Below are 15,908 nucleotides of genomic sequence, written 5' to 3' on the forward strand. Positions count from 1 at the left end.
GTGTCAATATTGCCATTTCAAAAACTATTGGACATATTAGATATGTTGAAAAAATGCAAAACATTGTAACAACCAAAATTTTTGAGACAACATCAACACAGAACGGCATGAAAGAAACGAAACGAAACGAACAATTTATAGTGAAATTCGCTTTGGAAAATAATAGAGAATAGAGAAAATGCAACAAAAATCAGGATAATGAAATTTTTTATTCTACCTTCAGGTACATATCTCAAAAACCAAGAAAGATATTAGTCGATTTCATTCTCAAAAACATGCAATTGATTTTACATACTTGTACCAACTCACCTGTTATAACGAATAGTTTTACAGCTACGGTGGGATCAATATTGTTTTCATTGCCCTTTCTGTAGGTCAAAATCCTATTGAAAAAAATTCAAATATTCAGTATATATTTCAACGACGAGAGCACGGGTTTCACTTCTTTTCTTTCTGTTGATCGAATAACACTATTATCAAGTAGCTGAGTGATTGAGTAGGAGTAACCAAGACATCTGTTTTCTCTTAAACTAGCTACAATACCCGAGCTAATGTTGCTAAGTACAAAATTTCGCTGACTTTGTTACAATTACGTTGCGGAAATAAGAAATCCAGCTCCTTACGAAATTCCAACAATATTCCAAACTATAAACTCACACAAAACTCAGCAAGTTCGAATGTTAGAAGTGAGATCAATTTTTTTCTGTATTGCTCATATATATAGAAATAAGTGATAAACACATTATAACGAATATCAATTTTCCATATGACCATGACTATGTTGAAGTATATAAAAACATACATGTATTCATGGATTTCTCTTATATATTAACAGTTGATTACACACATACGAAAAGTGAAAATTGGATTGTTTGTTTTCATATTATATCATACTCATATCTGAAACAAACATATTAGACTATTTTTCGATATTTATAATCTCTATAAAACTGACGAAAAGTTAGTCTACGGAAGAATCATAGGATTGAAGTATAGTAAACCATCTGGTTTTGACGCTATACTGACACACTGAAGGAGATATTCAATGAAAGAGAAAGAAAACTTATTTATCTGATGAAAACATTTTCTTCAGAAATGTTAGGGATTGGAATTATATAACCGCTATACAAGAAAAAAAAACAAGCTGAGAATATTCCAATCTCTCTTATTTGAACCCTAGCTAAAATAATGAAAAAATAATGAAATTGATATTATCTGCGATGAGGAAAATCTACTGAAGATAACTGCAATTCACAACGATAAAAAACCTGCTTTAGCATTTTTGTCGACAGCTTCCGATACAGAAACTCCATATTACTGAAATATTATTTATCAGACCGAGAGCAGAGAGTCAGTATAGGTGTATTATACGGTGTTTTCCAAAAGACGGAATTGAAGACCATTTTATTTATCTATATGATCAGCCTTTTCATAAGCTCCATTCAATTAAATAGATTCAAATGAATGAATCGAAGAGGTTTTTGTATGAAAGTGTATAATTATAAAATTATTACAAAGCGCTTTCGTCATCATCAGTGCTCACCTGAAAGTAAGTGATCTAATTGAAAATAAAGTTTTATAAAAATAAAAATTTTCAAAAAATTTTTGAGGTTATGAAATTTGGAAAATTGTTATGATTACTTACTTGTCAGGTCACAGGAAGTATCAAAATGAGTATATGGCACATTTGTAATATTTGACTTATATTAAACAAAATAGGCTGATAGCCAAAAAAATATATTTTTGGATTGGGGCCATGTAGTTCAGTCGGAATATTATATGAAACAAAAGCATGTTGAGACAGGATGTGTCAAGTGTCATGTTGAAAACAATGGTACTAACTAGGGGGGTGATCCATTACGGATTTGAAATATTTATGTTATGGACAAGCCAATAAAGAATGAAGTATTTTTGTAATGAATTTGAATAATTAACAATTCGTAATCCTTTTATGAAGGGGAAGGAAATCTCTATTTAAGTTTGATCGAGTATTCAAGCAATGATTATTATTGGAAAGTTCTTTGGAAATCTCCAGCTTTTCAAACAAGTTTGGTCTGAAGAAATATATGTCATCTATTTTATGTAATATTTTGGAATTTCTGTTGGGGCTGAAGGTATGATTATGAAATTCAATGTGGTGGCCAACTGCAGATTTTTCAGGTTTTTTTAAATGTTCATCAATGCGAGTAAAGAGAGGTCTACAGGTTCTACCAAACAGGTTCTACCAATTGACCAATTTTTCAAATGAATGTAAGTGATCTACGGGCAATGATGATGAATCTATTGATTTTTTTTTCAATTCAAACTACTAGTTATATGAACTAACTTTATTTTCTTATAGTTTTAATATTTACATTGATAATTACAAGTGGTGAATGGGATGAAATGAAATACATTACAAAAATATTGAGTGTTTGACATACTGCAATGAATTTTTATCAATTTTGATCTTTTTATTATTTTTATAACTTACCCTTTTTGATAATCTTCATCCTGTTCAATTAATGGAAACATATAATTTCAGTGACTTCAATATGTAGTCAAAAACATATTCCTCGAGTTTTTTCGACAGTATTGGTTCCTTTATATACTTTTAGAATATTTACAAAATGCAATCCTTGTACCAAAAATGATTCAAATGATTGTCAACTATTCGTCCAGTAACTTATTCTGCATATATTGAATTCAATAAATTGAACGTGAAGGTATCAATCCCTTATAGAATGGATGAAGATAATGTATAAAATGTTCATAAGACAACAAATGATATTTTTTCGATTATCAATAACAATATATCTACATATAGTCAACATGTAAAATAGACCAATTTGAGAGTTATCTCAGATTCAGCAGCAGTTGGAAGTATTTTCTCATATTCTCACACTGATTTGATTTGCCAAGAAGTTATCGAATTGGAAATGCCATAGAGAAACCTAACCAGTTTGAACTATATAAAAAGAGAAATTAAACGAGAACAAAAACAATACAAATAAGTACAAGATTAAATTCACGTTCAAAATGAGTATCATGATAAATAGATACACTTGAATTGAATTACCACTACCAATAACCCATACCTTTGTTTGCTAATGATGCCAATCCAGTTAGGGAAACTTTTGAGCCTTAGATTCCCCAAGACCAAAAATTTTTCATTGGAAAATGAAAAATAAAACTTCCTATGTTTTCACACCACTTTCATTTGAAACTAAAGTTACTGCATTTTCGTCCTTTTCTTCTGAAATATCCTTATAGGACGAAATTGCGGTAACGTCAGTTACTGATATAAAAATATAGGAAGTTTTTATTTCTCATTCTCATGATTATTTTCTAACACGGAATACACGGCTACATCTATTAATAAATCTTTTATCTCTGAATAGAAGTTGTGGAAAACAGAAAAAAAATGGCGTTGGATGATGATAAATCATCAATGATTCAAACAATACGATTACATATACTTGAATTTTCCTGAACGAAATGAATTCATAGATCAACCCTTACATACCAAAGAGGCTAGTGAAAATATTCCTCTTGATAAAAGAATGCTGATTCTCACAACGAAGACCGTTTCCAATAAACGTATTGTCTTTTTTGTCTTTGAGAAGGTTTCTCCACCGATTTCTCAACTGCGGATACATTGAGCCAAAACATTGGAGAAAATTTCAGTCCCAATATTATACGACTGAAGAAGGTTCCAAAATTTATTCAATGTCAAACTGAGGACAAATTCAACCTTTGGAAAAATACGACAGCAACGAACTAACAAAATGGAAATATATTGCAAAATTGATAGGAATATATTGTGAAGAAATAACGTTGCTAGAAAGATGAAGGTGAACTTGGAAGGGATTTCATATACGGAATTATATGTAAATATCCAAAGTCCAGCAGCCTCAGCTGCTGGACTTTGGATATTTACATACTATCGAAATCGAGCACAGATCATTCGTGTACATAAGTGCTAAATATTTGCTATCGAGAAACTCTCACAACGGAGAAATAATGTGGAATGTCGAGTACGTCACACACCTCACTGTCAGGGTGTCAAAGAAACTACTGCCTTCATCTGCAAGTATGTCCTCATACCGCAGGGTCCTCGTTTAGACTGAAGACTCTGACGCGACCATCGGACCACCAAGCCATTCAAAAGTAATAACCTACAGAGAACCGTCCTAGTAGAGGGTCCTAGCAGTACGTCCTCTCGCCACTGGGTCTATTTAAAGACTGAACGCGTCAAGGAGATTGAAGGTCCAGTACGCTCAGGCGGAAATTGCACTCAAACATTAGACACATGCCATACGACCATTGCTGGTAAAGGTCCAGAATAGGCTATGATTTCCAAGGTTATGTGACGTGATACCCACGCTAATCGACTCGTTGCGGCATTCGAAGTCAAATCATAGGCGGAGGGTTAAAAAGAGGTTTCATAGGTTTAGTGACGTCACACGCGACTCAAGGCCAAGTTATAGGCGAAAAAAAAGGGTTTCAAAGTCAAAGTCAGTGTGGTAGCACTGGAGGAGGTACAGGGGGGAGGAAAAGGTTCAGAACCGTCATCAGCACCCTACTATTTGGAAAATTGAAATATCTTTGAGGTTCAGGAAACTGGAAAATCTGGAGAAATTTCAATGGATAATGGATTGTCAAGTGAATATATTTGAAATATTGGTCATATGTGCAGAGGTATGAGGTCAGCTGAAATTAGAGTGTGCAAAATTTTCATTAGGACACAAATCTGTACAACCTTGGTAGTATGGAATACATGAAGAGCCTAGAAATTTGTCCCTTTTCTACAGATAGTCTCATATGGCTGTGTCAATTTATCTAACTGAAAAGTACTCACTCCCTAACAGAAAACGACTCATTGATTTCAGCTATACTTCTGATTTTACTAAAATTTCTCTCAACTTGGTCTACGGTAATTACAATGATTTCTCTAAAGTTCATCTAAAGTGCCTTCTAGAAATATAAAACGAATTATTATATACATTTTGAAAGTTTTTTGGACGTTCATCCTCTCCTCTTTCACAACCTTTAACACTTGATCGTATTAGCACCAGAAATCAAATCGGTATCGAACGTTTTTCACCACAGGAGAGTTAATTTTATTTACACTGAATTCGAAAGTTTGGTTTCGTCGCCACTAGGGTGATTTCATTCGGAAATCTATCCAGGAAATTTGTTTTTCTGAAACGAATTCATTGAGGGTGGTGTGATATATTCGAATTTTTATTTTGAATGTTCTGACATAGTTAATGACTCACCTGATGATGGAAAATATTATTTCAAAAACGTATGTCTCATCATTCACATTGAAAATGAAAATAGAAGTGCAATTCTTTATTTTAAATGAAATTATGTTCGTTTCCTTGTATTCCTGATATTTGAATTGTAACTGAATCTTGTCAAAACAATTTTTTCGTTTTTTTAGCCGTTTTCATGCAGGTTTTCATGTCCGACATTTCGTCTACTACTGCGGTAGACATTATAAAAGGCGATTAGGTAACGCAGAAACTGGATTGTTCAGATACCATTTCAAATAGAAATATTTACGTTTGAAAAATTATTGAATGTAGTTGGGAATAACACTTTTATAAGATGGAACATATTTAGCAGCTATAGAAGTCCTTATATCCAATTATGATCTATTATTTGGAAGAGTCCAGTTATGGAAACATTTTTCAGTTGTGTATGACTTGATCGAAAATTCAACTCCAACACGGAGGAAAGATAAAAACTGGAATTGCTAAAATTTAACTCCTCTGGTTATGGCTCTATTTTTTACTTTTAACTTGGTATTGAGAATATCAGTAATGAATAGAAATCAAATAAGAATCTAAAGAGTTGATACTAATGCGGCATTTTATGTCCCAGTAGTATATCCTAAAATAAAACATAAAAAATCAGACTCAATAATGATTTATCATTCGGGAAATAACAACTTTCGAAAAAAAATTCTAATTATTCAGTTACAATGAAAAACATTCCTAAGATATTTTCAGATGGAGTTCTTAGCGATAAATGTATAGCATAAAAAATATACTGGAAATGGCAAATGAATAAAAAGGAGAATTCAAAAATATGGGATATCATTGTGTGAGATTAAAATTAATTTTAATAACTCATCATAAAACAAATTGAAATGTTTCATTATATAGACTGGAGAAGACTATAATGATGCTGAACGTGAATATTTCCATTTGAAGAAGATACTGCAGAAATGTGAAAGTTTTTTAACAAATATTCTCATCGTGGGTACTGCTTTACCATAAAATATCAAAAATATGAAAAGTTGCATAACTGAGGTCAATTCGGTTCAACTTTGATATAACCGAGAAGTATTATAGTTTCGCAATGATCAAAACACTAAACCTGGTTTACCTTTATTAAAAAATTGCTGCTCAACATTTCTGTAAGGTAATTTTGATTTTATGCTTGAATATAATTTGGAGTTTTCAACCAAGCTTTCGATTTTGTATTATCCTAATGGATAATTGAAATACCTAGAATCGTATTACATTTTTGAAACTGAAAGAGAAAATCTGTCACAGAACCTGTTTCAACTCAATTTCATGGTAACACAAAATCAGTTCACTGTAATAGCTTTTCACTGATCTCAAAAAAAATTTAACTCAAAACCGTAATCTTCAAAACTATTCAATATTCATTCACCTTAATTACCCTATTTTCATATGTAATGAAATTGGTTGACACTTGATCAAAATCCATAACTTATTCAAGTGACAATTCACCCCAAATTTTCGGGATTTCTTATGGGATTCCATTTTCACTAAATCCTACCTTATTAGTGCTTTCGTGAAGTAATATTTGGACCCATAGGACCTTCTATGAAATAATCTCATAAAAAAAATAATTAAGTTGATTATACCCAGTATACGTTTGAGAAAACTATTGTACAGCTAAACACGTGTCGCAGTTTTAGTAAAACCTTTTCTAGTGGAAATCATTCAATAAACTGTATTTATCAGTTTTAATTTATTATTAATCATATTTTAATATTTTTACCCACTTTCGAATGAGCTAGATGCCTAGAGGTTTGATGAATATGAGTGGCAAAAGGAAATGGCAGAAATTGAAAATATTCTTTCCGAGTCCAATGCATAGTTTTTCAAACAAATTCGGAAAATGTTTCATTACTGTTCCTACCGAAGAGAAAACTTCATTTTGGGATACTGTTTAAAAATCGAAGGCTCATATTACCAGATTTCTTCACCTCATATACGAGGTAGAAAAAAGAATGGTTCGTGAACTCAAGCAAAGCAGTAACTGAAAATATTATGCTTTGAGTCATAGATTGAAAATTAAATTGAAAATTCGTTCAATTATTTTGTCTATGCTGGTATCAAGAGTAGTGAATTAATTAAGGTTGGAATGATATTTGACGTCTCTCAGAAAATAAATTAGAGAATATTTATAATGCGAATTATTTTTCCATGAAAAGACTGATCCACTGAAAATTTTCCAACTCTCTCATCATTAAATGGTAATCGAAACGGCAGAACATTTGTTACACACCTTGCCAAATCTTGCATAAATTCAGCGGAAATTTAATAGTCCATCACTTGACTATCACCGATAAAATCGTTGAGCTTTTTTCACCACCGTTATGAAGACGTTTCAGAAACTAATTTTCCCGGACCCCTCGCCAGGCTCACTTCACTCAGACAGTCTAGATTGAGATGAGCACAGAATTGATTAATATTTATTGGAGATATAATCATCTAGTTGAAACGACTGCCAGCAGGGAAAGTGAAGCCAGCAACGCCATCTGGTGAGTGGATCCCGCCCTGCTAGTCTGCATCGCCGCTGGGTGTTCCCCTGAAACAAATTATGTCTATTCATTAACCAGTTTATTGGATATTAGCAAAAATGATGAGAAAATAACACGTGAGATGGTCGTTACTATAGCTAGGGGAACGATTCAATCATCTCCAAGCTTAGAAATAATATCTACAGTAGATATGCGGTGTCGTTCCCACTGGAGCGAAACGATAAGAGGTGCAACATGATCAATATTTTTTCGCTCGATGCAATTTTTGTACTCGCAACACTCCAGTGCACACGATACGATAGTCTATAAGATAAGCAACGATGCAGTTGTTTTCATCAGTCGTCATGAGCTCCTCAGAGGAGGATATTGTTTTTGCTTACCGGTACTTGCAGAAGAGGAAACGGGAATCTATTAAAGCTGTATCTGTAGAGGAGGGAGGGTGGGTGTAGGCCCACAGCACTTAAGCCACATGTGACCCATTGTAAATCCTCCCGAGGAGTTGTCCTTCTAAGTCCATCCTGTCCTTTCCAGGAAGGTAGACAGATCACTAGGAGATATCTCCTCTATATCGGCAGGTGTACGCCAAGATTAGTCGAACACACAATCTCTTATTGACGGTAACTCCAGACACTCGCATAGGACATGCCTGGCAGTTTCATCTTTTTGTTCACACATTCTGCATAGAGGTGTGTCCACTAGTTCCATAATATGGAAGTGTTTTCTCAGTTGACAGTGGTCAGTTAGAAACCCTAAGTGTAGGTTTTTCCTGGTCATCGCCAGATATTTCTTCGGCTCCAGCCTCCCAGGGTTGCCCAGAGAGATCCTGGCAAGACTGCATTCTTTGATTCCATCCCATCACTTTAGGGATTGGGCATGGGTGTGACGTTGAGCTAGTTCCGCAATTATCGAAGTCATCAGGCCATAGGTGTCACTGGGTCCTAAAATTCTTAGTCCAACCGCTTCCTTGACTGAAGAGTCGGCAATGCCTTTTCTCCTGTCGTGCCCTCCAACCTACCTCAGGATAATGCTATTATCTACCGAGGCTTTGGCTGAATCTTGATGGCACTCTAGTACTAGCCCTTTGGTTGTATGTTCAAGGCTAATAGGGCTTGTGCAGATTGTTATGTTTTTGCCAGAAATTCCACACCTATACGATGGTTAATATTGAACACAGTTTGGCAGCGGTTTCCGTGAGCTCTCTCAATAATAACAAGAATTCAGAGAGTTTCATAGAAAGAGCTCAAATAGTTACCATGTTTCATTGAGATTGGTATCAAGGAGACTGAAGAAACGTGGGTTCTGCTCCACCAATTTCATGAAGGAGATATAGGATTGCACATCTTCTTGCTGATCCGTCATGAACGTGTCGAACGATATTGCGCCTTTCTTCAGCTCAAGCGACCCGGCAGCTGTGACCCCCTCACTGACGCGACTCCGATAATTATCGGTGCAGAATCACGATCACTCCAGTGTGCACTAGATCAGTTGCTTCCATTATGTATGCACGATTATGAGTGATCGCTGTCAAATCAGGATCGGGTTGCTCATCGAATCATCTGTCGCATCGCTCATCGTATCGCTCCAGTGGGAACCGCGCCTAAGATATAGAAAACTGAGACAACTTCTAATTATTATTGAGTGAGACGATATATGCCCCAACTTCAATGACCCCGAATTTTCAATGATCACTTCATTAATAGAATTTCAGATGTTTCCAAAAAGCTATATGGAATACTTGAATGATACAGTTCTGGTTCTACTCAAATATCCAAGAAATGAGTTTGCACGGGTCTTTGTGACAGTAGGAGTGATTTTTTCAAATTCACCAAAGACATTATTAAGAAAAAGCAACACTTTGAATGCAATCGCGGATTTTGACCAAATACATGAAAGAGTATTCAGTGGTATTCATTTACCTCCGTAAGGCTATTATTGTTTTTTATATCTTCCTGAAAACATTGCAGGAAACGAAAAATGGGATACATCGCGGGAGATCCGTTTTTTCGCAGAAAGCTCTATAGCTTTTCATTTCTTCATCATCAAAGATGAAATAAGTTTCAAAAATAGGATTTATGAGCTTCACTATCTAATTCAGAAGCATGAAAATATTCTGTGTCCATAGAAAAATGATAATATTGATATTGTAGAATGTGGCGTGCCGCAAGGACTGGTTTTCGGTCCTCTGATCTATTCAGATATTCAGACAGAATCATTCATTTCAGCATATTACACCGTTCTAGTATATTCTGGCACCCACACTGGAGACTTATCACTTGATATTGATAGAGACCTTTCCAGAATCAATTTTGACCGATAGGTTGAAATTGTATCAACAGAAAATTTTTCATTTTCAAACAACACATTTCTTCATTGAGTCAGTTTCACACAAAAACCGATGGATATCATCAAACTCCAAGAGTGCACATTGAAAAATATTGAAGTTTATTCGTTGATGACGATTTCACATAGAAAGAACATAAGTCATAAGCGAACAAAAGAAGTAACGTAACATTTTCAGATATATCATTGTAATATGGAGAACTTGAGCACAAACATGTTTCACCAGATGATGCACATTCAGGAACTTGATATTATAATGGAATTGAAACAATGTGGGTTCAAAAATAGAAAAAATTGGGAGCCGTCACGAAACGCCTAGCAGATGTGAAACATCGATAATAATATTTTTCAACCCCTGTGATCATTGTTGGGTGCTGAAATATTTATAAAAAATATGTGATTGATATATACATGAAAAATAGTATATTAAATGCCTAGGGTGACAAGTGAGCTCTTATTTACCGAGCATTTTTATATAGCTTTCCCAGCCGAGGTATATATATGAGGTATTGATATGAATCTAGGCAATATCTCATTGAATTTTTGATATATTTCACTTCTCTCATCGCTTCTGTATGTTCATAACTTATAATTTTTCAATTCTGCATTGTCGTGATAAAAAATTTCCTTGGTTATATGATAACCCAAGGCAGCTATGAATTGTTTCATGTCAAATTGAAACGGTACAGCTTCCATGTTGAATACCCGACGTAACAACATCTACTTAGGCCATGAAAACGTTTGTCGGCGTTTCCATGAAAACCAAACACTGTACAATGATTATTATTGCTGTCAGTTTGCCAAATGCGGTTTTAAATCAAATTTAGATGCCACTTTGAAGAAGTTAAAAGATCTATATAAGTGAAACGTCAATATAATTATTTGAAAAATGGGTGAAAATTCAAGTGACGGTGATTTAGAGATGATGTGTACCCCGCCTGAAGTTAGAGTGGTGGCAGCTAGTAGAAGTAGTGATTTATTGCCAGAAAAATCAAAGAGAGAGGAAAGTTGCTGAAGTAATAGGAAATGTTTTATTTTATTAGCGTATTTCAAAGAGAAATCTGAAGAAAAGAAGGTATCGACATTGTGGGCAAATTATTCTATGCTGAAATCGACACTTGCAATGAAAGAAAATATTGACATTCCAAAGTTTTTCAAGCTTGTAGCATTTTTAAAACGAAAAAACAGTAATTATAAAAGGATTTGGAAAAGCTGAATAAACTTATTTGAATTAATGAGTCGAAGAGGTTTTGTATTAAAGTGTATAATATTTTAAAATTCTTGCAAAGCGCTTTCGACTTTCGTCATCATCAGTGCTCACCTGAAAGTAAGTGATCTAGTTGAAAAGGGGAATTTAGTGAAATTGAAGTTGTAAAATTTTTTTTTTAAGGTTAAGAAATTTGGAAAAATTGTTTGAGATTACTTACTTGTCAGACAACAGGAAGTATCAAGATAAGTGAATTGTATATTATAATATTTTAATTATATAAAACAAAATAGGCTTATAGCCAAGAAAATACATTTTTGGATTGAGGCCATGTGGTTCAGTCAAAGTATCTTATGAAGAAGGACAACTTGAGACAGAATGTGTCAAGTGTCATGTTAAAATAATGGTACCAACTTGAGGAGTGATCCATTTAGGGTTTGCTTAAATATGTAGAGGAAAAATATTGAATAAATTATATTAATAAACTGTGATTAATTAATAATTCATAATCCTCTTATGAAGGGGAAGGAAATCTCTGTTTAAGTTTACTTGAGTATTCAGACAATGATCATTGTTGGAAAGTTCTTTAGAAATCTCCAACTCTTCAAACAAGTCAAGTCTAAGGAAATTTTTATTATCTATTTTATGTAATATTTTGGAATTTCTATTGGGACTAAAGTTGTGATTGTGAAATTTTATGTGATGGCCAAAAGCAGATTTATCAGGTTTTTTTATATGTTCATTAATACGAGTGAAAAGAGGTCTACAGGTTCTACCAATGTAAGATGCCGAACAATCAAAACAGTTAAGCTTGTAGACTCCACTTCTGTTCAATTTGTTGATTTTGTCTTTAGAATTTACTAAAAAGTTACTTAAGTTATTTTGAGATTTAAAGGAAATTTTTGTACCAGGTATGGTATTTTCTATAAATTTGGAAATAACAGTACACCTATTTTGATCAAAATGAGGTAAGGAAAAATATCTCACAGAAGGTGAATTAACTAAGGTGGTGGAGTTAAAGGCCAATCTTCTATCTGATCTGAGTTTAAATTTACTAATTAATTTGTGAATAATGGATGGAATCAAAAGTATTCACAAAGAAAGTAATTGACAAATTTATGGTCGAAGCTCCTGATATTCATCAAAAAAGGTATACTTTTTTATTATAAGATTGTGTTTAATTTTTTGATGGAATGATATTTAGGCTGTTATGGTAATTGGTGTTGCCGGTGCCTGCAGAACAGATCAATTATGAAATTATGCAATACGCTCCTAGACGATTTAGATATTTGTGATGATATTATCATAATGAATATTCCTATTTCAAAGAGCTACAATGGGTTAATGTTATTAAAAAATACTCAGCTAATAGGCCAACTGACATTACAAAACTGTTTATTTTATACCATTAAGGTAAACGTATTAAACAAAATATTGGGCACAATACTATTAGTGAAGTACCATATGTCGTGGCTAATTATTTATTTGTAATACAATACTCTACAGGACATAGCCCAATTACAGAGCAGGAAATAACAGAGTGTAATAAATACATCACAAACAAGTGACTATAAAGTCTACAAACACTACAAACAAGTGACTATGAAGACTACACATTTTTCATTTATTATAGGTGAGAAAACAATTATTTTAGGAAGTGGGATTTTATATTTGACAATTTGCAACTAAATATATCTAAATTATCGCTAACAGAATTTATCACTTTACACATGGTATGAATCGGAGAATTCCCCAGAACATTTGTGCGAGATGTTTTTATATAGAAAGTACTCGGGTGTCTGGAACAGATTCTAGAAATGCAAATATTGAACTTTTCCAGTAATGTTGGGCAATGAACTATGCTTTTGATAATTTTATAGGTTAGTGCAACACTATAATATTCACGCCTTTTTTTGGAGACTGCAAAAGTTATGCTTTTGTAACAATTCAGAGTGGGTTGTTTCCTTTGGAGGATAACTGCCATCGGTTTTTAGGCTTAGCAGTTTTAAAAATCGTCATTGAATTGCCTCTATTCTATCAATGTGATATTGATAAAAGGGGTTCTACACAACTGACGTGTATTCTAACTTTGATCTTATGAAAGCATAGAATAAAGTTTTTGAAGTCGAAGTTTCTTTGAAATCACTACTGTTACGTGCAATTAATCCGTACAAACGACAGGAGGAGGTTACAACATTATCGATATGTCTACTAAATGATAGTGCGGTGTCAAATGTGACGCCAAGATCAGTAAATGTTTCTGGTCTCACCAGAGAAACGTTTTCTATTGAATAATCAAAGATCAAGATATCCGTTTTCAAACTGTAGGACATGACCTTACATTTATCCGGGTTCAGTGACAAGTTATTTCGATAACACCATTCTACAACCCGTCCTATGTTTGCTGAGAGGTTTACACAGTCATTTATGTTCTCAACGAGGCAGTGTAGTTTTAGATCATCGGAATATAAAAGGAAATACACATCTATAACATCTACAATAATGAATATATTGGAGAGCAACATTCCCAGATTTGAACCTTGTGGAACACCGGAAGAAGCACTATATTCGGTAGATTTGAAACCATTGAGCTGAACATATTGTTTTCGATCCCGTGGATAGAACTGAAAGAGTGCGATTGAGTATGGGGATAATCCAAAGGCTACTAGTTTGTTCAGTAGAATGCCATGGTCAAGCCTGTTGAAAGCCTTAAAAAAGTCTGTGTAGATAACATTGGTTTGGGCCCTATTGTCAATAGATTCAGCAATATGTTGGGTTACAGTCAGAAGATTGGTGACCGTTGAACGATTTTTCATAAAACCGTGTTGGTTCATACTAATATTGTAGCTAATATGCCGATATATAACTCGCTCCAGCAGAATCTCAAAAACCTTCGCAAAGTTGCAAATAATAGAGATAGGCCGATAATTTGAAATATCTCGTCTATCTCGTCCAGATCCTTGGTATTGTAACCGATCTCAAGCAGATATTAATAAGTATAGATAGAGAACGAGCAAGCACAAGTGCACAATCTTTTAGGATGAAAGCTGGAATGTCATCTGGACCAGTGGTATCATTACCTCAAATTATTATCTCAATTATCTCAAATTAGAAAATCCTAAGTGTTATATTGGTCATTTTATAAGACGTAGCTCGGCAACACTTCTCGCAGAAAACGGAGGAGATTTACTAAGCCTGAAACGGCACGGTGGGTGGAAGTCGGCTGCAGTGGCTGAAGGATATATTGAGAAATCAATAGTTGATAAGAAAAGAATCGCCGAATTAGTGCAAAAATGCAATTTAGACAATGAAGCTTCAAATATAACTTCTTCTGCAAGTCGAGATGCTGTCTTAGAAAACGTCCATGTTGAAGATGTTGCAGTGGAAAAAGGTGATGAATTTGTTCAAAATACGAGGATTGTTTATAACACAGAAGTGAATTTACCCTGACAATACATGAAATGCTGGAATTGTTCTCATTATTCACCGAGGTGTTTTTTCATTATCATTATTTACCAAGGGTGACAAATATTGATTCTCGTTAGGGAAATGAAGTAAATAATAGCAATTTCTCAGCTTAGTAGTGAAAAAAAAATTATTATTGCTCTAATATAGTAGTAAACTCAATAGCTTCAGCTAGGTTTTGTAGTATATTACTGAAGACCTTAAATTATAAATATCAGTTATAAATGTTCCGATATGAATTTCACCATCATTAGAAAATTAATTGATTTATTTTGAAATGCAATAATGTTCTCATGAAATGTATTCTGTGAAAAAATGTTGTAGTGCATTATTTTTCAGACGAATGAAATTGGTTGATAATAAATTTGAAAATATTTTATGCTATGAAAATTTTGTGAATTTCAATCTACCAAGAGAGTATATTTTACATTTGGTGTCCCTTGAGACAGACCAAATATAGCGGGCTTAATGCACATATAAATGCAAACTTTAATATTCAAATATATAAATTGATTAATGATAAATTGATAGTGTGTCGTAGTTTGATTTTGCTTATTTTGCAGGAGGCTGCTCACTTTCATAATTATCACTGTCAAGTATATTTCATTTTCAATTAATGTTGAAAGTCATTCATTTAGGAAAAGACAGGTTGTGTATACAATAGTAAACACAGCTGTATACAGTATAGGTATCCGAGCTCAGTGTGGCATGAGATATAGCGTAACGCCAAATCAGTGGGAAGAGAATCGCACAGTCTATTGCGCATGGTGCCTCGTCGCCACGGAATGCGTCGCCACGCCAGCAATTGGTTTTATGTGCGGTTCCATCGTTGGTCTCAAAAATACAAGTTTATAATTATTCAGACACTCACAGTCAGAATAGTCATGAAAATGGATATTTTGAAATAAAATGAAAAACATGCATCTTCCCCAATGCAATGGGGAATGTTCCTCAATTTGGGTCATTACAGCAAATGCAAGTTTGAACAAAATAAAGTTGAGTTTAATTCATGAGTTTTTCAAATTCACTTCGAAAAGTATTCAATTTGATGTTTCAAATGTTGGATTTTAATTTCTAAAGGGATTTGTTTCTAATTCACATATTGGC

The 15,908-nt window shown here is 33.8% G+C and overlaps 1 protein-coding gene across 3 annotated transcripts in view; it reads right to left on the reverse strand.

Annotated features, from left to right (window-relative positions):
• Positions 1–2,312: 2,312 nt before the first annotated feature.
• Positions 2,313–15,908, reverse strand: part of LOC111502416 (defective proboscis extension response 7) — a 724,909-nt gene continuing 711,313 nt past the window's right edge. For all 3 annotated transcript variants that reach the window (XM_074177365.1, XM_074177364.1, XM_074177366.1), the window contains one exon: positions 2,313–7,836. In XM_074177365.1, coding sequence (XP_074033466.1) covers positions 7,736–7,836 — 101 coding nt within the window. In that variant the 3' untranslated portion in view covers positions 2,313–7,735. The remainder of the gene's footprint in view (positions 7,837–15,908) is intronic.

Source organism: Leptinotarsa decemlineata, unplaced genomic scaffold (assembly GCF_025532065.1).
Source record: "Leptinotarsa decemlineata unplaced genomic scaffold, Ldec_3_MD MMD2_tig00002974_RagTag_RagTag, whole genome shotgun sequence".
Lineage (NCBI taxonomy): Eukaryota > Metazoa > Arthropoda > Insecta > Coleoptera > Chrysomelidae > Leptinotarsa > Leptinotarsa decemlineata.